This window comes from Gorilla gorilla, chromosome 12 (assembly GCF_029281585.2).
Source record: "Gorilla gorilla gorilla isolate KB3781 chromosome 12, NHGRI_mGorGor1-v2.1_pri, whole genome shotgun sequence".
Taxonomy (NCBI): Eukaryota; Metazoa; Chordata; class Mammalia; order Primates; family Hominidae; genus Gorilla; species Gorilla gorilla.
Genome location: NC_073236.2, coordinates 50,618,281 through 50,645,778, shown reverse-complemented (window position 1 = coordinate 50,645,778; position 27,498 = coordinate 50,618,281). Strand labels below are relative to the sequence as shown.

Genomic DNA, 27,498 nt, shown 5'->3' with positions numbered 1-27,498 from the left:
AGATGTGACTTTGCTCTTCCTTCATCTTCCATCATGATTGTGATGCCACCTCAGCCATGTGGAACTGTGAGTCAATTCAATCTCTTTCCTTTACAAATTACTCAGTCTCAGGTATGTCTTTATTAGCAGTGTGAGAACAGACTGATACAGAGAGGAAGTTTAACTGCCCTTCTCTTGAGTATGGACTGGACTTAGTGACTTTTTTCTAATGAGTATGTTACATGGTGAACATGGCAGCATGTCACTTCTGAGACCAGGTCATAAAAGGCATTGCAGTTTCCTCCTTGCTCTTAGAACACTCACCTGGATGAAGCCAGCTGCCATCTAATAAGGATATTCAAGCACCCCTATATAGAGGCCCCACATGGTGAGAAACTGTGGTTTTCTGCCAATTGTCTGAGTGAGCAATCTTAGAAACAGATCCTTCAGCCCCAGTCAAGCCTTCAGATGACTAAAACCTTGGCTGACATCTTTCCTACAACCTAATCAGACACCCTGAGCCAAACCCTCCAGCCAAGCCAGTTTTCTTATTCCTGACGCTGTCTTTGTTAAATAATTTTTTTTTTTAGGCTGGTAGGTTTGCTGATACTTTGTTACACAGCAATTAGTAACTAATACAGTTTGACATCACTATTGGGAAGTTTCTACTCCTGTTGTTTTTTCATTTTCCACTGTCTTCAGTGGGTATGCTCTCTTCTTAGCAAACATCTCTGTTCTTCACGGGCTTTATATGCCCTGGAAAGTGTCACAGCCTGCAGAGAAGCAATGTTCCCCACGGTGACTTATCCTCACCTTTGTGAGAATGGCAATAACCCTGGAGGTAGATGTGGCCTCTGCTCTTGCTGTAGAGATGACTTAGGGCAGGTGTATTCACCTATATGAGTATGTAAGCAGAGTTTATTATGGTAAGATAGTAAATTCCTGTTAGGGAGATAAATTTAGTAATAATTAAAATAACTGATATTCACTTGGTGCCCACTATGTCCCTAGAATTCTATAGCACTTCCCACAATGTGTTCTATGAGACTCCAATAGAGAGATAATGAGCAGCAAGTATTCCCGGCGGCTTAGGGTGGTGTGAAATCACGCTGAGAATCCTGCTTCTCCTCAGGTCCTGGTAGTTTCAGGGCCCCTCCCTAGGCCTTACTTAAAAGGCTGAGGCATCCTTGGAAGAGCAGGCAGACTCCACGGATCCCACCAGGAGAAAGGAGCATTCTGAAGTATGTTCTAGGGCACTGGTGGGACTGGAGCTCTCTCCTCATTTCAGACTCAGAATCTCCTGCTCTGTGGAAGCTGTTCTTATGCTGGGGGGCTCAGTGTGGCTGCTTGACTGGATGAGACAGAGGATGTGAAGAGCCAGGTTGGCATCTAGCACAAACCCACAGACACGGGTTCCACCCCACCCTGTCTTTCTCACCTCTCCTTCACTTTTCCTAGGTATGTAAAGAAGACATTAAGAACACAGCAAAGGCCAAATTTACATTGACTTAAATCTAAGACTTAAACCAAAAATGCATGTAGCTAGCATGGCTTTCCCAACCCAGAGAGAAAAAGGCATGGACTCAGCTCCGACAGACTGGCCTAATGAGTGCAGAATATGCTGTGAGGTTTTAAATTTGCTGACAAGAAAGGTTAACATTTGTTACACATTCACTGTGTCAGGCACAGTGATAAATGCAATATAGCTATTATGTCGCTTCATTCCCACATCAGTCCTCTAAGGTAAGTGCTATGCTTATTCCCATTTAACTGATAAGACAAAATGAAAATTAGAGAGGCTAAGTCACCTAAGGTCACAAAACTAGTAAGAGATGGACCTGGTATTGGTACTCTTGCAGCTTGACTTCATACTAATTCACACCCATTCCCCAATATGAAAAATAAGCTGTGTAATGCTTGTAAATTCACACATTTGGAATAGAAGGCAGAGCTGGAGGCTGGGGGAATGAAGGAGTCTGCACAAAGGACCAACAGGCTTTCTAAGAAGATAATAGAAACCAGCCAGGTGCATTGGCTCGCACCTGTAATCCCAGTACCTTGGGAGGTAGAGGTGGGCAGAACACTTGAGGCCAGGAGTTCAAGACCAGCCTGGCAAACATGAAGAAACCCCGTCTCTACTAAAAATACAAAAACTAGTTGGGCATAGTGGTGCACACCTGTAATCCCAGCTACTTGGGAGGCTGAGGCACGAGAATCACTTGAATCCCAGGAGGTGAAAGTTGCAGTGACCTGAGATCATGCTACTGCACTTCATCCTGGGCAAAAAAAAAAAAAAAAAGGGAGAGAGGGAGAGAAGATAATAGAAACCAACAGAGTTGGTGCAGAGACAAAGGGGTGCCCCATGGCAGAGTGTGGCACACTTCGGGTTGGACGGAATTTATCACTCCCTGGAGTGACTTTTGGTAGCTGAGGACTTCCGTGAAAGGCCTTCCTGGAGTAGGAGTGATGGTGTGCATGCACAGACACAGCCTCCAGGGAGCTGTGAGCAGAAGGGGACCTCCACCTGCATCCAGGACTCCCTCTCCAACCCAGCCACATCAGAGGGGAAGGGTACCACTTGGCTCATAGCGCTTTCGAGAAACCCTGGATGCCATTGAAGTCAGGGGGAGGCTGTGGGCCAGGATCCACAGCGCTGCAGCTGGGTGCTGAGCCAGAGGCCAGTGGCTTTGTTGCCTGCCCTCAGCCCCGTGGCACCCTCTGCCTGGGAGGCTGGGGAAGGGCCAGGTGCACAGGCCGGGATCTGAGAGAGCGTGTGGGCAGTCCACAGGGCAGGTGAGGCTCCGGTGTGTGTCACACCCACAGTTTCTGCTGACTGAGTCCCATGAACAGGGCCAGAGCCACCGGCAACTTCCGTACCCCAGATCCACATTCAGGCGCTTTCCTCGTCTGTGCCTCAGAGGCTTCCAGAGCCTGCGGACTCACCTCCCCGGATTGTGTAGTTTGACCGTTGCTCTCCAGCAGGAAATTGGAAATAAACCCAGTGTGTAAGGGAAAAGCCAACAGTTCAAAAGACGCACTGGCCTAGCTCCATTCTCCCTGATCCTGCGCTGTCCCCTCCGGCGGGGCCTGCCACTCTCAGTGTGCCAGGCTAGGATCTCCCGGCAGGGGGCGCTCTCCACCAGGCTAGATCGGGAGGCCACGCTGAGATGCACGGCCTCCAATTCAAGCTCTCTTCCTCTTTTTCTGTCTCTTTCCACAAGGATTTGCAGCCCTCACCCAAGTAGCGAGCATCTAAAGCAGGACTAGACGAGGCAAGGGAGCTGCACCAGAGCTACCCCTGAGAAAGCCCCAGCTATCCTTGGCTTTCTCAGTGATGTGTGGCTTTCGTGGGCTCCTCAAAAACAGAAACTATCTTTTTTTATTATTATTATCTGTCCCTTTTTGCTGTTTTGATAACTTATTTATTCGATAGATGTCTGCACATTTGCCTCTTTTGATATATCTTTAAATTGTTATTATTAAATGTGGTAAGATACTCATAATATAAAAATTACCATTTTAACCATTTTTAAATGTACAGTTCAGTGGCATTAAGGACATTCACATTGTTGTGCAACCATCACCACCATCCATCTCCAGAACTCTTCTCGTTTTGAAAACATAAATTTTGTATCTACAAAACAATAACTCCTCACTCCCCTCTCCCCAGCGGCCCCTGGAAACCACCATTTTACTTTCCATCTCTATGAATTTGACTGCTTTAGGCGCCTCATATACGTGGAATTACACGGTATTTTTTTTGTTATTAGTTTATTTCACTTAACTGAGTTTACTTTCAAGGTTCATCCATGTTGTAGCATGTATCAGAACTTCATTCCTTTTAAGGCTGTATCGTGTGTGTACCACATTTTCTTTATTCGTTCATCTGTCGATGGACATTTGGGTTGCCATCACCTTTTGGGTATTGTGAATAATGCTGCTATGAACATGGGTGTTCAAATAGCTTTTGAAGTCTCTGCTTTCAATTCTTTGTGAATATACCCAGACGTGGAATTCCTGGATCATATGGATAATTCTATGTTGAAGTTTTTGAGGAACAACCATACCGTTTTCCACAGTGGTTGCACCATTTTACATTCCCACCAACAGTGCACAAGGGTTCCAGTTTCACCACATTCTTTTTTATTTTTTTAGATGGAGTTTCACTCTTGTCACCCAGGCTGGAGTGCAGTGGCGTGATCTCAGCTCACTTCAACCTCTGCCTCTCAGGTTCAAGTGATTCTCCTGCCTCAGCTTCCTGAGTAGCTGGGATTACAGGTGCACGCCACCATGCCTGGCTAACTTTTGTATTTTTAGTAGAGACAGGGTTTCACCATGTTGACCAAGCTGGTCTCAAACTCCTGACCTCAGGTGGTCCGCCCACCTCGGCCTCCGAAAGTGCTGGGATTACAGGCATAAGCCATCACGCCCCACCCAATTTCTCCACATTCTCATCAACACTTGTTATTTTCTATTTTTTTCTAATAGCAACCATCTTAATGGGTGTGAAATAGCAGTATATCATTGTGGTTTTGATTTACGCTTTCCTAATTATTAGGGATGTTGAGCACCTTTTCATGTGCTTATTGGCTATTAGTATATATTATTTGGAGAAATGTCTACTCAAGTCATTTGACCGTTTTTTAACCGGGCTATTTGCTTTTTTGTTGTTGAGTTACAGGAGTTCTACATATATTCTAGATGTCAACCCCTTATATGACTTTCACCTATTTCCTCCCATTCCCTGAGTTACCTTAACATACTATTAATAGTGTCATTTGATGTACAGCAGTTTTAAATTTTGATGTAGTCCAATGTATCCATTTTTTCTTTTGTTGCTTTTGTTGCCTATTTTTTGGTGCTATACGCAAGAAATCATTGCCAAATCCAATGTGATAAAGCTTTCCCCTATGTTTTCTTCTAAGGGCTTTAACTTTCATTTAGGTCTTTGATTCATTTTGAGCTGATGTTTTTATGTGGTATAAGATAAGGGTCTAATTTCATTCTTTTGCATGTGCACCATCACCACTTGCTCCACCATCACCATCGTCACCCACCAACACAACTGCCATCATCAGTATCATTATTGTGTGATGCTTCCTCTTCATCATCATTAAGAAGAACAATGGCTAGCATATTTTAAATTATTTAACATTTTTAAAATAAATTCAATTGCTTTCACAGAAATGGGATTACTCAGGTTACTTACTTCTTCTGTGGGTTTTAGTAGTTTGACTTTCCAAATGTTGGTCCATTTTATCTAAGTTGTTAAATTTATGGGCATAAATTTGTTTGTAGTATCCTCTTATTACCCTTCTAAAGTATGTGTAATCAGTAGTGATGTCCCTCTTCTATTCATGAAACTGGTAATTAGTCTCCTCTCATTTTTCTTGATTTTTTAATAATCAGATTTTAGCTTCATTAATATTCTCTACTGCTTTCTGCATTCAATTCTATTGATTTTTGCTCCAATCTTATAAATTTCTTTCCCACTCCTTGCTTCGAGCTTGTTTTACTCCTTTTTCTAGTACCTTCAGGTGGAATCTCAAATTATTAATTTGACGTCTTTCTTCTTTTCTAAACATTTATACTATTTTTCCAAGCATGATTTAGTTGTATCCCACAAATTTAGCTATAATTTTGGGGGGTTTTTTGTTTTTTGTTTTTTGTTTGAGGCAGAGTCTCACTCTGTCACTCAGGCTGGAGAGCAGTGGCAAGATCTCAGTCCACTGCAATCTTCACCTCCCGGGTTCAAGCAATTCTCCTGCCTCAGCCACCTGAGTAGCTGGGATTACAGGTGCATGCCACCATGCCTGGCTAACTGTTGTATTTTTACAATTTAATACAATTACAATTGTATTTTAGTAGAGACAGGGTTTCACCATGTTGGCCAGGCTGAACTCTTGATCTCAAGTGATTCAAGTGATTAGTATTTGCATGATACATCTTTCTCCACCTTCTTACCTTTAAACTATCTATAGTTTTATATTTCAAGAGGGATTCTTACGGACACCATATATTTAGATCTTGCATTTTTATCCAATCTGATGATCTCAGTCTTTTACCTGGCTTGTTTTCATCACTTACATTTAATTTGAGTATTGATATGGTTGGATTAATATCTACCATCTTGCTGTTTTCTATGTGTTCCACCTGTTTTATATTTTTTTCTTCTTCTGTCTTCTCCTGAGTTAACATTTTTTATTATTCCATTTTATCTCTTTTATTGACTTATTAATTATACCATTATATATTTATATTGGTTAGCCCAGGGCTTCCAATACATATTCTTAATTAAAGTCAAACTTTAATTTTTTTATACCACTTTAAGTCTACCACAAGGACCTTACAACAATATATTTCCAATTCTTTCTTTCTACACTTTGCATTATCATTGTCATTATCCACAAGGCTGGGGATAAAAACATTTCAAAGGTCACAATACCTGTTCTCACTGTCTGGCCTGGAAAACCTTATCATTCCCAAGGCATTGGTTACAGTATTCAGAAGGATCTTGCTTAAGTAATGGAACATAACTAGACCTAAACTAAATGCTTCTCAGGTTCAACCTATCAAATCCTAAAATCAAGTCCCAAATGGATCAAATTCTTGCCAAGAGCCTTAATTACACTATGGAATTAAGCTCAAGAATATTCATAGTACAAGTTGAGCCTCCCTAGTCTCAAAATTCAAAATCTGAAATCTTTCAAAATCCAAAACTTTTTGAGCACCAACATGACACTCAAAAGTCATGCTCGTAAGAAATGCTAATTGAAGCATTTCTAATTTTGAATTTCTGGATTAGGGATAGTCAACCTGTAATACAAAAGTACCCAACACCCTTGGCAAAATGGCTGAATTTGGGACTGGCACAGAAAATACACAACAGCAGCCTAAGCATGTTGTTGTAACAAAAAGTAAGGAAATACTTTAAAAAATCCACGGTGATTGGTATGTCAAAGGAACACAGGAGCTAAATAAAAGTGCTTCCAATGGCCAAAGCTGGAACAACTTAAGTAGCAAAATAAATAAAGTAGCGCTGGATTATAATTTAAAACATAAAACAAATATCAGTGAGCACCAGCTGACTAAATAAATAAATAAGACACACTAATCTCCCATGCAAAATAATTCCAAATTATTTATTTAGCTATCCAACTCTCAAGAAATTACAACATAACCTTCAGGCTCTAAGTGTGGTCTACACATAGTAACTTCTCTGTAATGAATATAGTGTGGAAATGGGGGTGAAAGAGTAACTTTACAGTGGAGAAACCTAATAAACACTATCTCAGCCAGGTAATCAAGATTAACATCAGCAGTAATAAGTTATGTTGACAGTATGTACCTTAGATATGATATATAATAAAAAAAGCATTTTATCTCCGTGATCTCCCTCCCCCAAACCCATAACCCTGGTCTAATCATAAGAAAAACATCAGACAAATCCAAATCGATTTACTGTACTCCTCAAAACCGTCATTAACAACAAACAAAGCCTATGAAATTTTTATAGCAAAGAGGAGTCTAAGGAGACATGGTGACTAAAAGTCTTATCTTTGATGGAATGGTGGAACAAAAAAAGGATATTAGATAAAAACTGAAGAGGCCAGGCGCGGTGGCTCACGCCTGTAATCCCAACACTTTGGGGGCCGAGGTGGGCGGATCACGAGGTCAGGAGATAGAGACCATACTGGCTAACATGGTGAAACACTGTCTCTACTAAAAATACAAAAAATTAGCTGAGCGTGGTGGCCGGAGTCTGTAGTCCCAGCTACTCAGGAGGTTGAAGCAGGAGAATGGCATGAACCCAGGAGGTGGAGCTTGCAGTAAGCCGAGATGGTGCCACTGCACTCCAGCCTGGGTGACAGAGCCAGACTCCGTCTCAAAAAAAAAAAAAAAAGAACAAAAAAAAAACTGAAGAAACCAGAATATAAACTTTATATAATAATAATGTATCAATATTGGTGTATTCATTGTAACATGTATGCAAAACAAATGTAAAATGTTAATACACAATCTTTGCACTTTTTCTGTAAATTTGAAAGCTTTCCAAAGTAAGAATGCATTATTATGTATTAAAAAAATACTTAGCAGCTAACACAGTAAAATTACAGTGTCTGACATCCAAAGCTTACAAGAAAGGCAAAGAAACAGGAAATTCAGACATAGTATGAGGAGAAAAATTAATCAAAGCCAACCCACAACTGATACAGATGTTAAAATGAACAAATACACATTAAAATGTTATGTCTAAATTCTGTATATTTAATAATTTAAGTAGAGACATGAAAGAGCTTAAAACAGACTCAAGTCAAACTCCAAGATGTAAAAACTGCCATGTCTGGAATGAAATATACACTACATGAAATTAGCATACAGAAGAAATTATTAGTGAATTTGAGGACATAGAAATAGAAATGATCCAAAATAAATTATGAAGTGAAAAATAAAAATAAAAGGACATATGACACATACAAGAACAGAGAATCAGTGATATATGGGACTAATTCAAGGGGCCTAATATATGGAATTTTTAAAGGAAAAGAGGATGGTGGGAACAAAAATTTTTTTCAAATCTTAGCCAAATATTTTCTAAATTTCATGAAAACCATAAACACAGGTTCAAGAAGATTGATGACCCCGTGCACATGAAATATGAAGAAAACTACAGCAACAAAATCATAAACAAATTGCTCAAAACCAGTGATACTGAGAAAATCTTAAAAGTAGCTGGAGGAAAAAGGACACAATGCATACAAATACATAAAAATAAGGATGACAGCAGATTTTTTGTCAGAATCAATACAAGTGAGAAAGCAGTAGAGCAACATATTTGAACTACTGAAAAAAACATTGTCAATTATGCTTTTGAGGTTATAACCAGCAAAAAATCTTTCAAAATTAAGATGAAATAAATGTCTTTTCAGACACACACAGAAAGAAAATAATACTGTATGGAAATAAGAATTTTAATACAGAAAATAAGCTCCAGAAATGATAACATCCTCCCCTCTAGTTTGGAAGTTATATACTCTCCATTAATTTAATACATAATGGCTAGTATATTTATTTCTAGGCCTCTTCAGATGAGAAATCAGTGTGAGCCTAAGACTGTAATATTGTAAACTCTATTTTATCAGTTCTCCTTAACTTAACTAAACACAAAGTTAATCAGTACTTTAAGCCAGGGAACTGTGCCACGGTGAGGGTGGTTGCAGGGGTGGGATAGTGGCCACTTCCTGGAGTATTTGGTTTTTCCCTCTTTGGGTGTTCCCTGAGTTTTGTGACTGGGACACCTTGGGGATCTTCTTTTTGTCTTATAATGATCTTAGTGAGGGGTCAAGCAAGAGCAGGTTCCAGTGCTCTCTGCCTGTCTCATCCCTCACAGCAGACACCGACTATATCCTTGGACTCCCAAGATGACCAGAGTGAGTCTCATATCCAGGGGCCAACCTGGACTATGCTGATATCCCAATCTAGAGAGAGGAGGCTGGATGCAGAAATCCAAGGCCAACCTACTTTTCCTTCCTTCTCATCCCTTAAACTTAAAGGACAGAACCCACGACGACTTGCCTTCACTCTGGTGAGAAAGGGACATGGGAAAACATGGTTAATCCAGTCTGAAACTGACAGTCTCCCACTGAGTCACTCACTGTAGAACCCATCACCTGAAACAAGCATAGATGGAGATCAGGCAATGAGAGGACAGCCTCTCTCCAGGATGTCTCTGAATTAATAATTGGCTCTGCAGCTCAATCTTTTATCCTCATCTCTGTCTCTTTGTCTCCCTCTCCTACCACTAGTCCTTGAAGCCATGAAGTTTACATCTTCTCTCAGCTCTCTGGGATTATACCTTCCAAAAATAACTAACCCCACAGGCTGCCATCTGAGCTTCAGGCTTGAAGTCATTACTATTCTGTATCTGCCCCTACCTTAACCAACCTCCTCAGTGTGTGGCCAAATTGGACTGAGACTTGGGGATGTCACCCAGAACCGCACATCTCACTCTGCACAAACTACCACAGTGGAGCAACCAGCAGTCACAGCTGTGCTTGAGATCTCCCACCAGAAAATACTTACATTTTGAAACTGGACCTTCTAAAGAGGAAGCATGAAGGAGAGACTTGCTGAAAGCAAATGGGAAAAACCTAGGACCATTTCAGACTTCCTAGTATGAAGGCTCATCTATCTTCACATAAATAGAAGTGGCACAGGATGAAGTCTGGTCCAGAATGACCACAGTAGACACTGGGCAGATGTCTGAGCCCAGTCAGCAGTGAGGGGCACTCTGGATCTGGGAGTGAGGATCTGGTCCAGGGGTCCTGTTCTCAGAAGGCCTCTCTTTCAACAACTTGTAGCAAGAAGGAAAGCATCATCCCTGTCTGGAAAGTGAAAAGCCCAGATCCCAAACTACCTCCTGGCCCAAATTATCAGTACAATCTGTTCTCTGGAAATATCTCAGTCCCACTTAAGGTTTTGTAAATTCCAGGGAAGGACCTTGAAGCTGTAATTTAACCTAAGGAGGAGCAGTACTACCAGACTTCAAATGTCAGCGTCAAATGCACGTCAAAAACTCCTGTTATTCAGATCTGCCCTAATTGTGAAGCATAAATTAAACTAAAGAAAGACACATAAATTATCTATGCAAATTTAGTAGTATCAGCCACCCACTTCTTTAATTAATCTGACCTAATTTCAAATCAACACGTAAAATGTAGTATATAATTTGATGAGAATTTACCTCTACAGCATAGAATCTGATGGTTATTAAGGCCAATTGCCTAAAAAGTACTTACATGTGTACAAAATGACAGAAAATATAAAAGGACAATCATAAGGATATAGAAAACTCCTCTATCATTCATGTTATGATATGAAGACTGTACAAAATCAGAAAGTATAGACCATTTGGACTTTTTTTTTTTTTTGAGATAGAGTTTTGCTCTTGTTGCCCAGGCTGGAGTGCAATGGCGTGATCTCAGCTCACCACAACCTCCGCCTCCTGGGTTCAAGCAATACTCCTGCTTCAGCCTCCCGAGTAGCTGGGACTACAAGCATGTGCCACCACACCTGGCTAATTTTGTATTTTTAGTAGAGATGGGGTTTCTCCATGTTGGTCAGGCTGGTCTCAAACTCCCAACGTCAGGTGATCTGCCTGTCTTGGCCTCCCAAAGTTCTGGGATTACAGGTGTGAGCCACCACACCCAGCCTCAATTGGATTTTCTAAATGAGCTGGCTCTTCTAAAAAAGCCACAAAGTTGTACTCTCTGTTCTGTTCCAGAGAATCCACAAAGGAGTATCATTGAACTCCAAGTAACAGGAAAGTGACTTTATGCTGGGAACATCCCTGGGGCCTGTGACACGGAAGGACATGGATAGGTGGACACACAGCCTCGTGGACGTTGAGAGCCATAGGTACCTCCATCTGTGGTCGCTGATCCACACAGATGCTCATGCTCATCATGGGAAGGTACAGAGGGAGCGGCCACCTGGTTGTTAAGCACTTCTGAGTGCACCTAAGAGTCAAAGGAGAAATTCAGAGCCAAGGTTCCCTCAACTCCATAGCTTCGACTGGATCTTAGCACTTGTGCTGCCACAGTTACTGTGACTCTATTACATTCCCCAGACTGGAGAATCGGAGCAGCGCAAATTCCCTGCAGGCAGGATGCAGGCAAGATAGGCAGGCTACGCAGGGCAGTGCCATCCTAGATTTTGTCTGGCCCAGATGCAGTCCCTTCTGACTGGCTGAATCACCAAGGCTGGGCCTCCGACATCATCCACCTACCTTCACACCAGGAAAGGAATATCTGGGCTCTCAGCTTAAAGAATCAGGATAAGGCGCTCTGGGCAGGATCAAATGCTTATTCATTCTATGGCTCACAGGCTTCTGAAGGCCTGAGTTTGGCCTATCCAGGAATTAAGCTATTTTAGCACCCACAGAAATGTGTTCTTCCTGGGGGCAGGAAGAGGAAATTCCTGCTCATTACTGACTTTCTCACCAGGAAGGACAGAGACTGAGGCAGAAGCTCCAACCTGGGAATGAAAACTGAGCTTCATATCAAGGGTTGGATGCCCTCAGCTGCATTCATCAGATATTTGGTTTTTCTCTCTGAGCAAAAAGAGAAAAGATGCCATGGGGTGTGTCTGAATAAGCCCTCCTAAGTTTCCTACATTTATCTCCTTAAAGGAAACTCAGCACCCACTTCATGAAAAAAAAAAAAAGCAAGGTGTTTTCAGATAAATAAAATGAGGGCATGGAACGTGACTAATTAGTTTTAATCTTTTTTTTTATAACAACACATGTATATTGCTTTAAAAATAATATAGAATCAGGCCTGGTACGGTGGCTCACGCCTGAATTCCAGCACTTTGGGAGGCTGAGGCAGGCAGTTCATTTGATGTCAGGAATCCAAGACCAGGCTGGCCAACATGGCAAAACTCATCTCTACAAAAAAAATACAAAAATTAGCCAGGTGTGGTGGTGCATGCCTGTAACCCCAGCTACTTGGGAGGCTGAGGCAGGAGAACTGCTTGAACCCGGGTGGGGCGGAGGTTTCAGTGAGCCAAGATTGCGCCACTGCATTCCAGCCTGGGCGACAGAGCAAAAGAAAAGAAAAAAACATAAGAATCAAAAAGTGCAAAATTACCAACAACAGAGCCCTGACCATTTCTTCCCCACCAAATCCCACTCTCCTGAGGCAACCACTTCCCTTCTTTTATCCCAATCCTCTGATCAGTCAGGAAAGGCATTGTCTATGTCAGAGACACAGCTTCTTCCTGGGAATCTTCACACCCCCTCCCTGGGTGAAGCCATTATTCCATGACTTTTGGGATTGCCTTCTTCTTAATCTATTTCTCTTTCTAACTCATTTATTTATCTAACCCATTTATTTACCATCAAGTCATCTAGGTATAAACATCAAAATATTTTTGTTTTTTCCTTTTCTTCTTCTTTAATTTCTACTTTCGATGTTGCTATATTCACTTGCTTTTTTTCTCACTGGGTATCAGGTCCTCTAACAACATCCCTGCCAAACTTCACAACTTTCTTGTTGCTATTATTATTATTTTTTTTTCAGAAGAGCTTCTCAAGATGGTGGGCATAGGCGAATGGATCATGTTCCCCTACCAGTGCTGAGATGTTGGGGGCCAAGAAAAAGCACAGGAAAGGCAGAGTTCTTGCAGCACTGGCTTTGGGTTTGCAGAGGGAGGGGTTCCCACAGTTTCTGGTGCAGTCTGATTTCATTTTATTTCAGTACACTGTGTGTGTAGTTTCTTGGACAGGGTGACTGACCATCAGTGTCACCCTGTCTGTCTTCATCATTAAGCACTCTCAGGACCTGAATAGATCCCAGATTCAAATTCTTTTCATGGTTGGACATCCTATCACTTGACCCATTGATCCCTTGGGGAAAATCTCATGGTTCCAACCCTTCTGCCAACCACTGGCTTCTTTGCATGGAGTCATGAGAGCCTTCAGTCTTCCACACTTTAAATGTCTAAAAGTTCTGAGTTGGGGTGGGAGTTTCTGACAAGTTCTTCCAAGGAATGTGACCCCACAGTTTCCTTAGGCTCTGCTGGTGCTGGGAAGGTTAGAGCCTTGTCTATATCTCTAGAGTACACCACACTTCAGTAAAATCACATCGGGGTCTCCCTGAACTCCCTCACCACACACTGCCCTGGCCAAGGAGCCAAGGTGAGCCTGTGGGTCTCTAGGTGTGCCATTCATCCAGATGGGGGCAAAGCTCCCAGTCCCACTGCCTGTTTGAGTGATTCTCTTGGGAGGCTCCATCCTGGCGATAGGAGAGCATCCCCTGGCCCTTCTCCATGAGGAGGTCAAGAACTCACCTCTCACCACAAGTGATGCCTTTCCTACAAAGCATCCCACTCCCTTTTTCTCTTCCCTGTCTTCCTCTTATTCATGAGATACTACATACATTTATTTGTTTATCAAAAAATATTTGTTAGTTCCCATAAGAGGTCAGCACCATTCCTGCCACTGAGCACATAGTTCTCTGGCCTCAAGACAAAACAGGTTCCCTGGCCTCACAGAACTGACATTTTGGTAGTGGAGATAATAAATAAATAAATAGATAGATAAATACATTTTCCAAAACCATGGAAGCATACATTTTATGAAGAAAATAGTTGAGCAAAATAAGGGGCTAGGACATGGGTGAGGGACTCTTGGAGATAGGCTGGCTGGGGAATACCTTATTGAGAAGTTGGCTTTTTTGCATATGCATGGAAGAAGCGAGAGAGTGGACCACTTGTTGACCTGGGGAAGCCTGTTCCTTCAGAGGAACAGGAAAAACTCCCTGCAGGCGAAGATAAGCTTGCAGGGCAAGAAAATCAGCAGAATCCAGTACATCCAGAGCAGGGAAGTCAGATGGGCAGGGATAGAAGGCAGCAGAAAGATAAAGAGGACCCAGATCGTGTGGGCTTGGTGAGGGCTTTGGTTATTTGGGGCATAAAGCAAAGCTATTAGAGGGTTCTGCGCAAGAGAGTCATACGACTTTATTTACATCTTTGATTCTGGTCACTGCTAGGTGGACATCTGACTCTAGGGAGGTAAGAACAGAAGCAAGGAGACTATTGCAATGCTCCAGAAGATAGAGTCAACGGTGGATTTCAAAGAGCAGAACCACAAAGAGTGATTGGGAGTAGGACTGACCAATAATATTCGGTTTCAAGAGTAACGATTTTCTTTCATAGCCAACATTGAAGCCGAGTCTGATTCCTAATTCAGAGTTAGAAAGCCACAAGACCTCCAAGCTGTCTCCTCTCCTCTCCCGGACACATTATAGATTTTTCAGTATCCTCAACTGAATGCAAGACTGTGTTCCGGCTAGTGCAGTATGCAGGAGACTATGACCCAGGGGAGGCATGTCACATAATCATTAAGAATAGAGAGACTTGGCTTCTAACTTGGCTAGATTTCTTAGTAGCTGTATGACTTTGGGCACATTCTGTCATCCCTCAGAGCCGCTGTTTTCTTACATGAGAAATAAAATTAATGGCCCCTAAAGAGTTGTGTGTGGGACGGGCGCAGTGGCTCACGCTTGTAATCCTAGCACTTTGGGAGGCCGAGGCGGGTGGACTGCCTGAGCTCAGGAGTTTGAGACCATCCTGGGCAACACAGTGAAACCCCTTCTCTACTGAAATATAAAATACAAAAAACTAGCCCAGTGTGGCGGTGGGTGCCTGTAGTTCCAGCTACTCGGGAGGCTAAGGCAGGAGAATCACTTGAACCTGAGAGGCGGAAGTTGCAGTGAGCCGAGATCGTGCCACTGCACTCCAGCCTGGCGACAAAGCGAGAGCGAGACTCCATCTCCAAAAAAAAAAGTAAATGTAGCGTGAAGATTAAAAGGTTACTCCGGTAAAGCTCTTACAACTTTAGCAGAAACAGAATAAGCTCTCGATATTTGTACCATATAAATGTGACATGGTGGGTGTGTAAAACTCCTGCAAGGAGTACTGTGATTGGCCTAACATCAGATGCAAACACAGCAATGGCTTCATGCAGTTTAGTGGGTCAAGAGAGCCACACCTCTGCCTCCAAGGAAGACCAGTAAAGGCATTCTCCTCAACTCAGCATCTGGCCTAATCCGCATTTCCTCATTGCTGTTTTCTGATGTTGCCTCTGCTCTTGTTAATCAGGAAGCACAGACCAGTCATGCTTGTGTTGCTCCACTGTCAGTCCTCCAGAGCCTCAAGAGATCTTTGGGCCATATCAGCTTTCTTTCCAAAATGAACACACCCAGGGGCAGGAAAGAATGCTCTTTCCTTGGACATTAAGGGGCCTGGGAGTCCTGGACCAGCTTTTCATGCAGCTAGACCACTTACATGCAACTAGAGCCTTGACTTTGAAACCAGGGACAAAAGCATCTCTTGCTAAAGGTAACTTCTGCTGCTTAGAACCCAGGTATGGGGGACTTCTTTCATGTCTCTGTGTTTAGCCTCAAAGTGCCTCTGGGAGTCTTGTCAAAGGTACAGAGTACTGAAGGAGCCAGGGCTGCTTACAAGGGTGCAGGTTGGTAATCTGCTTATCCACTGTGTAGGGACAACTATTGAATCACACATCAAGGATCCTGAGAGAAGGAGGGTTGTGAACAACTGGTTCTCACTGTGGAGTGTCTGTGATATTCTTGGGGACTGTTCTGGTGCCCTAACTAGAAAACCAGAGGCAGATGATCCCTAATAGTGAAAGCACCTTGTGGGGCCCATCAGTGGCCATGTGCAGGATCCTTACAGATGTCTCTCTGGATGAGGAATGGAAGAAGATGGGCTCAGTGAGGCAGGTTAGCTACAAATTACTTAGGAGTGTTCAGCTTCAAGTCAGGAAAAGTGGTGATTCACCTGCTGTGTGGAGGGCTAAAGTGGAGATACACACACACACACACACACACACACACACACACACACGCACTCTGTCTCTCCCTCCTTCCTCTCAACCCAGAGACTCAGAGCACTAGAAGGTGCCTGTGGTGATGTGTTGGAACCTCCTAACAATCCCAGATGTGATGAATGGAAAGCATGCCAAGACCATCACAGCCTAGAGAAGCAGGACTATGCCAGCCACAGCAGAGATGGGAGTTTCCTTTTAGGGTTTTCTGGCCTTGAAATGTGCTGTACCCATCCTTATTATCAAATATGCATCTGGGAGAGGCTCTCAGGGCAGCTCTCTCTAAAGAATTTTTACAGTAAAATTTTAGGGGGAGAGGAGAAAAAAGCATAACATGTTTCTTCTCTCCTTCTCTCACATGGCCGACTGTTAACAGCCTCCTCACCACCATCTGATCTATCTTGTTCTCTTCACAAAAGGCTCTGAAGACATCATGAACCCACAACGTAAGTGGTGAATTGCAAATCAGCTTGGAAATATCTCCATCTGACCTCATCAAAGACAATAGGATGGAAGGACCCCTATCATTTGCTAAGCTATAAATGTATTTGCTCTTGCTAAAACACTCAGATCCTAAAACGGCCTTTGAAAATCTTGGGACACCTAGCTCTTTTATTATTATCTGTATTTAGAATTGCTTGTTTATTTTGATGATTGGATTTTAAAAAACAACATATGGATAACTAATTTAAATATTATGGGGTTTTGTTACCACCTAGACATTTTATCATTCGGAAAAAGACAAGTCACTAATAGCCCTAGAAAAAGGTGAATCTTGGGACTGTGACTGCACGTAGATCCTTTCAGATGCTTTGATTCACAAACTAGTCCCTGCCCTATTTCCCCTCCATTTATCGTTATAGCCACTACTTCTCAGAGCAATGAGACTCTCTCCAGAAACTCAAAAGCCATTAATACCAGGATGCAACTGGAGTCCTGAAGTTGATAACCTCACATGTATTTTGTGCATTTTTGTCATCTGGCAGGGGAGGCAGCACCCAAATCCTATGCTATTCGTGATTCTCAACAGATGGTGTGGGTCCTGAGTGGAAATTCTTTAATAGCAGCTCCTCTTAGCCGCAGCGTTAAGCCTGGTGAGTGACAATCAAACCCACTGTTGCTTCTTGAGGTGATGCCAGCTTCACCAGGAATGAGGCTGAGCTTGCACAAGCCTGGCCCTGGACCTCACCCACTTCTAGGCACCAGCCCAACAGCCACAGGAAGGTCAAGTGAGAAAGGACACTGTGATTCCCTTCCACAAAGGAAATCCCATATCTAGAAATGAGGGTGTGAAGGGTTGACAGCTCCTCTTACCAAAAGAAAATATCTTCAGATTAGAAGGGCTAATCCATTCAAACAACAGCTAACCTTCTCCTTGGAGTTTCTCTCCTTCAGGTTCAAACCATTGCTACCTATGTCCTCAGATTCAAACTCCATCATCTTTCCACCACCAAACCTACACAGCTTTCTAAGCTGGCATCCTCTTTTCTAATAATGGGGAAATATTCCTTTCTCCCATCAAAAGTCGGTCCATCTCAGCTTCTTTCCCTGTATCCAGAACTTCAATGTTTAATTCCTCACTTCCCTGCAAATTCCACCTTTGTTTACTGGACCCTTTCTATCATTGTCAGACATGCTGTAACCTTCTCTTGATTCCCACATTTTCCTCCTACTAACACATTTTCTTGTGCCAATCATAGCAAAACTTCATGAGAGCTGGCTGCATAATTTACAGTCTAACATCTGGATTACTCTGCCTACTCCCCCCAACCTTCTATTTCACCCATGACCTTCAAATACTCAAACCCAAAGGACACTTCTTGGTCCCCATGCTATTTGGCCCTCAGCTCACCAGTGTAATGGACCATTTCCTTCTTGAATACTCTACATCTTCTGCCTTTTTTTTTTTTTAACGGAGTCTCACTCTGTCACCCAAGCTGGAGTGCAATGGCACGATCTCAGCTCGCTGTAACCTCCACCTCCCAGGTTTCAAGCAATTCTCCTGCCTCAGACTCCCGAGTAGCTGGGATTACAGGTGCCCACCACTGTGCCTGGCTAATTTTTGTATTTTTAATAGAGATGGGGTTTCACCACATTGGTCAGGCTGGTCTCGAACTCCTGACGTTGTGATCCACCCACCTCAGCCTCCCAAAGTGCTGGGATTACATGCGTGAGCCACTGCACCTGGCCCATCTTCTCCTTCTGTTAGAATATTACTTCTCATGAGTTTTGCCGGCTCCTCTTTTGCATTTTCTTTTATGACTCTCCTTTGTCTCTGAAATCTCCAAATGATGGCGTTCCTCAGGGCTCAGCCAGTCATCATTTACAAGCCCTGTGAATGGGTAATGAGCTGATCTTTTGGATTGATGAATCACCCCTACACTCATTCACTCTGCCGTTTACACTTCCAACACAGATCTCCTCTCTCAATAGTTTACCCGTGTCCTCTTGAGGTCCTCTCAGATACCTCTAACTTCATGCATCCCAAGTGGGACTATTGATCTGTCTTCTCAAAACCGCTAACATTCTCTGTTAGTGGCACTTCTGTCCACTCCATTTCCTCGAGCCAGAAATACAGGAGACATCCTTGATTCCTCCTTTCCCTCACTCTCCATCCAATCTGTTAACAAAGATTGGTAGGTCTACATGCAAAACATGCCTGATTTCTAAGATAACATCATCTCTTGCCTGGACCACTGCCATCACATTCTCACTACCCACCTCTCACTTTATTTGGGTAGCCCCCATCCCATCTCATATTGTGGCCCATGAGATAGAAGCTCCCCACTTTTACCTCATGGGCCACATCTTAAGCATATGACCACATTTTGCTGCAAGGGTGGTAGGAAATTTTACTTCTTTTTGGGAAGCAACATGTCCTGGTGACAACTGGGGTTCTGTTATTAAGGACGAAAAACAAAATAGGTTTGAGGAGGGTGATGGAGGGTCTCTGCCACATGGCTAATGGGAGGAGCCTGTCACTATTCCCTACCTGGGAGGAGTAACTGAGTGTCAGACCAGAAAGACTGAAACATCTTCTCCATTTTCCTTTGTGTTTCCAGTCACTCTTCATTTAATAGCCTGTAGAGACACAGAATTCAGTGACAAGGAAAAGGCTAATATGGTTTACCTGGGAATCAAGGGAAAAGATCTCTGTCTCTTTTGTGCAGAAATTCAGGGCAAGCCTACTTTGCAGCTTAAGGTGAGTGATTGTGCAGCTGACGAGAGAAGTACTGTCAAATGGAATTTTTATTTCGTTTACTATGTTACTGAATAAAAATAATATTCTTGCAACCCTGGATTATTCAATGTAAGGAAATAATTCTGACCTGGCTGATCCCTGAATCTATAAATGCTGCCTTTGGAATGGATATAACACTTCTTTTAATGTCAGAGCATAGATCCTCTGAAAGATAGAAAATACACTTACAGGAATGTTTCAGAAAAGCCAAAGAACAGTATTTTCTCCATTCTCGGTCCTGATTAACTGCATTCTGGAAATCCTCTAAGACAACGGGATGCTCTCACTACACCAAAGGTGACTGCACAGCAGAGGAGATAGAAAGATTTTGAATGTGGTTATGGTCTGTGTACCATAAACACATAAATCTTACCAAGGCAATATTGTAGTTATGAAGCTAATTCTTCTGCTATTGTCGGAAATTGTAATGCATAAGCCCACTTGGAGGTTGAGAATGCAGCAAGACTGGCCTGAACCTGCAGACAAATGCATATCAAAAGCACCAAGAAAGACATTTAAACCTCCCTCTGTTCCAGGGAAGACAGTGATGCTTCAAAGAGTCAGAGCACCTTGTGTCAGAGGATCCTGGGGTGGAGCCAGGCTATGGGAACCCAGTGAGTCCCCGTTTTTAACAGTCTAATGCCCTGCTTCATCTGCCTCTGTCCCTAGCCTCTGTCCCTTCCTTTGGGGGCAGCAGTCCCTCTCCTGTTTCACACTCAGAGCTGAGTTACTTTAGCTTCCTACTCCTACCCTCCTCTCTAACAAGCCTCTTTTCCACCCCCAGGAAAAAAATATCATGGACCTGTATGTGGAAAAGAAAGCACAGAAGCCCTTTCTCTTTTTCCACAATAAAGAAGGCTCCACTTCTGTCTTTCAATCAGTCTCTTACCCTGGCTGGTTCATAGCCACCTCCACCACATCAGGACAGCCCATCTTTCTCACCAAGGAGAGAGGCATAACTAATAACACTAACTTCTACTTAGATTCTGTGAAATAAATCCAGCCTAGGCTGTGGGTGGCTGGTTCCAGGATAGAGAATCAAGCTGTCAGAGTCATCTTAACAGATCATTATGCGACTGAGTTCACTAGCAGTTCAGCCCATCCATAGCTTACCTCATTCTTACTATCCAAAAGCCACCTCCTCCTCCAAACATCCATTTCTGTACCAAGACCCTCACTCGAATGTCACTATCCCAAGATGAAACCTAAAAATCACTTTCCATTCTTTCTTGATCTTACCCCACCATCCACTCAGCTGCCATGCCCACTTTAGTCAACCCCCCAAATGCTGCTTCATGCAACCCTCCATTCCTATTCCTTTTGCCAACCCATGATGTAGAGATGTGGATTCATGCCGTTTTGTTCATACAACTTCTTCAATAAAAGAATACGATGCATTAATTTTTTGCGTGTTTATTATAAACATTATAATATGTGCCCCAAAGATAAAGCTGAAGAATGAGATGAATGTGAAATTAAAGGTTTGCATGTCTCCATAATCCTAATGAATTCTTAATGTCATTCATTAATAATTGGACACACAGTGTATACACTTAACCCTTGAACAACACGATTTTGAACTGCACAGGTCCACTTAAACACTGATTTTTTTCAATAAAAGTTACACCGAATGTCCCTGCTTCTCCTGCCTCCCCCTCTAACTCCTCCACCTCTTCTGCCTCTCCACCCCTGAGACAGCAAAAACAATCCCTCCTCTTTCTCCTCCTCAGTCAGTGTGAAGATAATGAGGATAAAGATTGTTATGAGATCCACCCCCACTTAATGAATAATAAACACGTTTTCTCTTCCTTACGAGTTTCTTAATAGTATTTTCTTTCCTCTAGCCTACTTCATTGTAAGAATACATTATATAATACATATAACATACAAAATGTGTTAAATGACTATTTATGTTATTGGCAAGGCTTCTGGTCAACAGCAGGTTATTAGTTAAGTTTTTCGGAAGTCAACAGTTATACATGAATTTTTGACTGTACTGCTACCCCCATGCTGTTCAAGGGTCAACTGTACTTTGGTTAAGATCAATTGCTAACCATGGTGAATGTAAACCAATGCATATTTGAAAAAATCATTTATATTGGTTTTAATTTCTTTCAGACAACTTCTAGAACTGAATGTTTTTTGTTTTTACTTTATAAAGTTGCTGGAAGAAGAAGCATCAGCTATGATACTTTCTTGTTATTATTCATATTTTCTGGAATTTTGTTAGTATACATTCAATCTACCACTCCTCTATAGGGATACTTTTAAGCCAGTTGTCCATTTTGTGAGAGTTATTTTAATTAAAGTTTGTAATATAATCTGCAAATCCACTAACCAAGTACATGTATACTGCAATAAATATACCATAATATCCTGAGCATGAACATGAGCATAACAGGCTGTCTTCTCTCAAGAGACCTTGTCCTTCTTTGCACATGACAAGCAGGCATATTGGGTCTTGCAATGGGTACCCACTGCTAAGTTCCAATTTCTCAGCCAGGCATAATTTGTCCCCAAACCTATGCTTCTGGCATTATCTCTTATTGCTTCAGTGCCCCCCATTCTCTTTGGGATACTCCTGAACCCCACCTTACATGCTGTTAGCAGGCCTTTTACTCCAGTCATTGCCGTGCAACCAACTTTGAGACAGTGTAACCTGGCAGTGTATTATCTCAGCAACATTGAACATTTCTCTCTTCCAGCTTCAGGGCTCCCAAGATAACATAGGGAAGGACACTTGCTGGAACCTAGTTGGAATTCACACATGCATAAACCTGGATGTGAGAGAGAGCTGCTTCATGGGAACCCTTGACCAATGGGGAATGGGAGTGGGTGAGGAGCAACTTCTCTTATCCATCCCACAGGTGGACAATTCTGAGATGCGTTCATTCTTCATGGTTCCTCAGAGGATCCCAGCAGTATTGAGACATAATCACCCATGGCAGGTCTAAGTTCAAGAATACATCCTGAATTGACTTCTCTCACTTCCCTGTTTCAATTTCCCCAGTCCCGTCTCATGTTCCCTGGGGTCACTTGTCATCATCTTGCATGCAAACCCTTGGCTCAGTCTCTGCTTTCTGGTATAAACCTAGCTAAGACAGATTCTATCAAAACCAACTTCTTTTCTCGACTAGCCACCTCCAACACGTTGGATTTCTTCCCTCTATGTTCCTGCTCATGCCTTTGCACACATCTCAAACACTTCCATTGCTGCCTATGTCTTACTAACATCCTAAATCCCTTCCAGCTGTTTTAGGGGACTCTCCTCATCTTCCCAACCGAAGGCAACATCTTATCTTCTGCGAGGTCCATAGCATTTTTGCCTTCTCATGGAACATTTATTTTCTTAGGCTTTGTGCTATAGCTTCTTCTCCTTGTCTTGGCCCATTTGCTCTCTTCTCGTCAACCAAATTCTAGGTACATAGAGGCAGAAATTTGTCTCTTTCATTTATGCACTCCCTTTAGATACCAAATCTTCCCTCCCTCTTAGCAGTTTCTCAGAATGCACTGTTGAAGCAAATTAATTTTCATTTCATGTACTAGCATCTTCCCATTAATACCAAAGTGTGTCAGGGAGAATCTTGCATTATATCAGGGCAGTCCTCAACTTCAAGAAGGGTCCAAGGAACTGGAAAGCTTCTCACAGAATATGGAGAGGAAAAACATAGAAAGGCTGCTCAGAAATTTCCCTGTCTCAATTCTTCCTCCTCTTCCCCTTATGCCAATATGGCCCCAGGGGAATGTGATGATACAAGGGCATCCACTAGGGAGGAGATGGCTGCAGAAATGAAACATAACCAAGAGTATCCCCAGGAGCTTTTAGCCAGTATCCTCTGCCTCCCTCTTGGAGGGCTCGGTGCACAGTCTGAGGGTTTGCATTTTGTCCAAGCCTTTCCCCACATGTATTTATGCATATGCACAACAGCATAGGGGCACAAGACAAGGGGCCCAGGGAAATTCACCATTGCAAATGTTTTCTCTGACAAGGTCATGACTAAACACAAATGGCCTCAAGGATGGCCATGAGAGACTTGCAACAATGTACTTGGATACGTAGTGCATAGGTTTTCTGAGAAGTGCTGCAAAGAATGTGAGTTCTGTAAATAGCTAAATGTGCAGAAAGAATCTATAGGAAGATGGTGATGAAAAATGCAATGTAATCCTGGACAGTGCTTATAAATATCAGCTTCCCAGCTATTCCAAGGGCACTGAACATGAGCAAGAGATAGACAGCCAGCCCATCTTACATCACACCACCTGTGCCCTCTGCCAGAGGAGTGAGAACATTGTGATCGTGAAGGAGGAAGAAGAGGAGGAGAAACCACAGAAAGACTCAAGAGGTGTCCTCAAATATTTTATTTGCTCTCCTGGATCAAGAGTTATGATGTTCTTTGCTTAAATCTAAGAACCACAGGAGAAGGCACGGGACGACAGATTTCTGTTCAATCAGTATCAGAAGGCACTTCCCAAACAATGTGGGTTTCCTAAACCTTGCAAGGAGGTAGGCTAATTCCTTATCTATCTGTAGTATGGAAAAAATAAGGCCAACACAAACACACACACACGAAATAGAATATCGATAAATGGAGAAAGAGCACAAACAGTGTTATTCCCCCTGTTCCAGTCTCTGAAGCACTAGTTCCTATGACCTTTTTTTTCCAGCCTATGAGATACTCTAATATTCACGGAGGTGTTGATGCTTTTGTTGCTTTCTTAAGCAAGAGTCACGGTCCTCGGGCCCAGGACTATTGAATGGTGGGTTTTTCACAGGGTGGTAGAGAGGCAGTTTACCCTTGTGACACTCAGAGACAGTTTGTCCCTTGAATCTCTTCCATTCAGAAACCTAAATGAATACAAGTCCATTTCAGAGATCCCTACACGCTTCCACCCATCCTTTCTCTTCAATTTCCATCAGCATGCATATCTGCCCTGTCCTTCCCTCCACTTCAGTTTCCTTTATTCTTCAGAAGAGAAAATGTAAAAAGCTCTGTAAGCTTGCAACTGAGAATCTTTGTCTCTCACTTAGGTCAATAAGTTTATTTTAACGTTGTTGATGATCTAATGTGAATTAGGGGCAAGAAAACAACACTTGGGTTATCAACAAGAAAGAAGCGGAGATAAATATGCAGTTAAAGAACTGATCAGTTAACTACCTTACTAGTTTGAGTCACTTACAAGTAGAAGACTTCTGATTATAAAAAGAATACTTCAAAGTCAACTCTAGGCCGTATGGTTGGGAAGTAACACCAGAAATAAGTGAATAAACTACATGGAAACCCATAATGTCATTCCCTTAATGGTTGTCTCCTTAACTAAGTATGCAATTAAAAATGAGACAGAGACTAGCAAAGACTGTGCAGCTGACAGAGTGCCACCTCCCAATATCTAATAGCAACCATCAAAAGATCAAAAACCATACACTGATGTTCTCTATTGCTTGTACAGTTTAGCAGGTTAAATTTTGCAGATTACAGCTCTAGTTCTCTAAAATCAGTTTTATCTATGCCTATAATAGCAGTGTGGCCATAATAAAAGCCACATCTAACTGACCAAGGCCAAAGCCACTAGCAATGGCTTCTCCAAACTAACCATGTAGTTTGAACCCCAAACAACAAAGCTTGTGTTTATCTCAAAGGAAGTGTCAGGATCAATAACCTGAATTATTCAACAAATATGTTTTGAGCACCTATGCTGTTCTAAATGCTGGGGACATAGTAGTAAACACAAAGGGGAAAATATGGCCATCCTTATGGAACTGACATTAAATGTTGAAGGTTGGTAGGTAACAGTCCCTCCTTCCAATCGCCATCCACGTTCAAACATTTAGAAACTATGTTGATGCCAAAATCAAAATCATAGCAGTGCCTTTATTATTGTTACAGCTGGATTAGGGAAGTGAGGGGTGCCTCTTAGTCTTCTGGGGCCTCAATCTAGACTTTTGGGGCCAAAACCATGCCCACCTACTCTAATTTCATTTTCTCCAGCCACTGTAATAATCCATCACTCTTCAGCAGAATCAAGTGAGTAAGGCTGAGTGGAAGGCAAACTCCTAGCTGCTCCAGGCAGCCTCAGTGTAGAATCTGCCCTTTTAGCCCCTACTCAATTGGTGGTTTAGCAAATGTCCACATCTTGCTAAGCCTAGGAGATACTTCTCCTTTCCTGCAGGTAGAAAGAAGTGGAAGAGTTCCTTTCAACATCACCATCTCAGGAAGAAGGACAAAGATTTCTCATCCATGTGGACCAACATAGGAATGCCAGGAAGGATGTAGAAATGAGGGGAGGAAGATTCCCATCTCTACAATCTTTGAGTGGGTTTGGTATCAAGGAAATGCTACAAATGGAATAAGTTGCAGAAATTTTTCTCTTTTCTTGGGTTCTGGAGAGTTTGTAAAACAAGGACACTATGTATTTTTAAAGAGTTGGTAAATCATACCTGTAAAGCTAGAGAAGGTCGGAGTCTTCTTAGGAGTAGATTTGGACTACATAACCTGTAAATGTGTTTTGTCCAGTCCTTAGAGCGTTTTTTAAAAAATTGTAAAGTCAAGGTTTTCATGAGAAATGGGAAGATCAGACAACATTGCTCCTGAATTCCCACAGAGCAACAAGCTACTAGAGCTCAATCTGTTATTTCTTTTCTTGATGTATAGGGGTTAAGTCGTATGGAAGAAACAGCATAATTATTCAAAATTATTTACATAATATGCAATTATTCACTAGAGCATGAGGAGTGAAACGCTCTGTTTAGTATGTATAACTTAAAAGGAACACATACAATTAAAAGTAATTGAAAGACATTTCTTCTTAAAAATTCTATAATCTTACACTGGTAAAATAAACTAGTTTTTCCCATGTAATCAAGTCTATATGATATTATTTTTATAGTATATTATTTTTCTTCATCCATTTGCCTTTAACTCCCATGTGGGCTGCTCTTTATCTACCATAGGCAGAAACATATATTTCCATTCCTATGTAACAGGGTCCCAATGAGTCTTTTTCTCCCAAAAGATGCAGCAACAAAAAGTTAGGGATTATAGCCATGGAAAAGACAGTCAGTTGTTTCTTACAATGGAATAGTAATAGTTTGGGCCTCCTACTGTAGGCACCAAGTAGCCACCGTGGGTATCCACTCTTTCATCCACTGATTTGCTCAGCACAACACCTAGTTATTGTATCAGAAAATTTTCAAGCATACAGAACATAACGGGGACCACAGCATTTGAGAAACACAGCCTCTGCTAAAGCTACTTTCTTCACATGCTGTTTACACTTTTCACTTTTAAAAACGTTAATTTTGCAGTTATTAATACATCGATACATTCATCTTGAAATAAAGTTAAAATATACCAGATAAATCCAAATTCTTTCCCCCCAGATCCTAGTTCCTCTTTCTCCACCCCAATGGTAACCACTGTTATGAGCTGGTGTCACTCTGGCTATTTCTTATGCATTTACGTACTCATAGGCTCTATTGGAAGCACACGATGTTGTCTTATGTGTACCCCTGTGCATCTGTATGTATGTGTCCATGTGCGTGCATGTTTCTCTAACTGAAATAATAAAATACATATTTTTCTCCAACTCACTTTTCTTTTTTTTTCGAGACAGAGTCTCACTCTGTCACCCAGGCTGGAGCACAGTGGTGCAATCTCAGCTTACTTCAATGTCCGCCTCCCAGGTTCAAGCGATTCTCCTGCCTCAGCCTCCCAAGTAGCTGGGATTACAGGCACCCGCCACCATGCCCAGCTAATTTTTATATTTCTACTAGAGACAGGGTTTCACCATGTTGGCCAGGCTGGTCTTGCACTCCTGACCTCAAGTGATCCACCTGCCTCAGCTTCCCAAAGTGCTGGGATTACAGGTGTGA

At 42.3% G+C, this 27,498-nt stretch overlaps 1 protein-coding gene across 2 annotated transcripts; it reads left to right on the top strand.

Moving 5' to 3' along the window:
• The first annotated feature begins 1,386 nt into the window (after positions 1 to 1,386).
• Positions 1,387 to 26,485, top strand: IL36B (interleukin 36 beta). 2 transcript variants are annotated; one of them, XM_004031637.5, is made up of 6 exons: positions 1,387 to 1,437; positions 16,764 to 16,833; positions 17,374 to 17,481; positions 19,450 to 19,589; positions 22,334 to 22,463; positions 25,797 to 26,485. In XM_004031637.5, the coding sequence occupies exons 2-6, from the start codon at positions 16,821 to 16,823 to the stop codon at positions 25,898 to 25,900; spliced, it is 495 nt and encodes a 164-aa protein (XP_004031685.1). In that variant the 5' UTR covers positions 1,387 to 1,437; positions 16,764 to 16,820; the 3' UTR covers positions 25,901 to 26,485. The 2 variants fall into 2 exon arrangements, with proteins under 2 accessions (XP_004031685.1, XP_063551523.1); XM_063695453.1 differs by lacking the exons at positions 1,387 to 1,437; positions 22,334 to 22,463; positions 25,797 to 26,485 and adding an exon at positions 20,413 to 20,625 and having other exon boundaries at positions 16,821 to 16,833.
• The last annotated feature ends 1,013 nt before the right edge of the window (positions 26,486 to 27,498 follow it).

What these genes read in the sequence shown, in the direction of transcription:
- IL36B (XM_004031637.5), top strand. An exon ending in AGCCTACTTTGCAGCTTAAG is followed by an intron (nt 19,590 to 22,333) that starts GTGAGTGATTGT and finishes TCTCTCTTCCAG; the next exon opens with CTTCAGGGCTCCCAAGATAA. An exon ending in CCAATGGGGAATGGGAGTGG is followed by an intron (nt 22,464 to 25,796) that starts GTGAGGAGCAAC and finishes CCTTTCCTGCAG; the next exon opens with GTAGAAAGAAGTGGAAGAGT.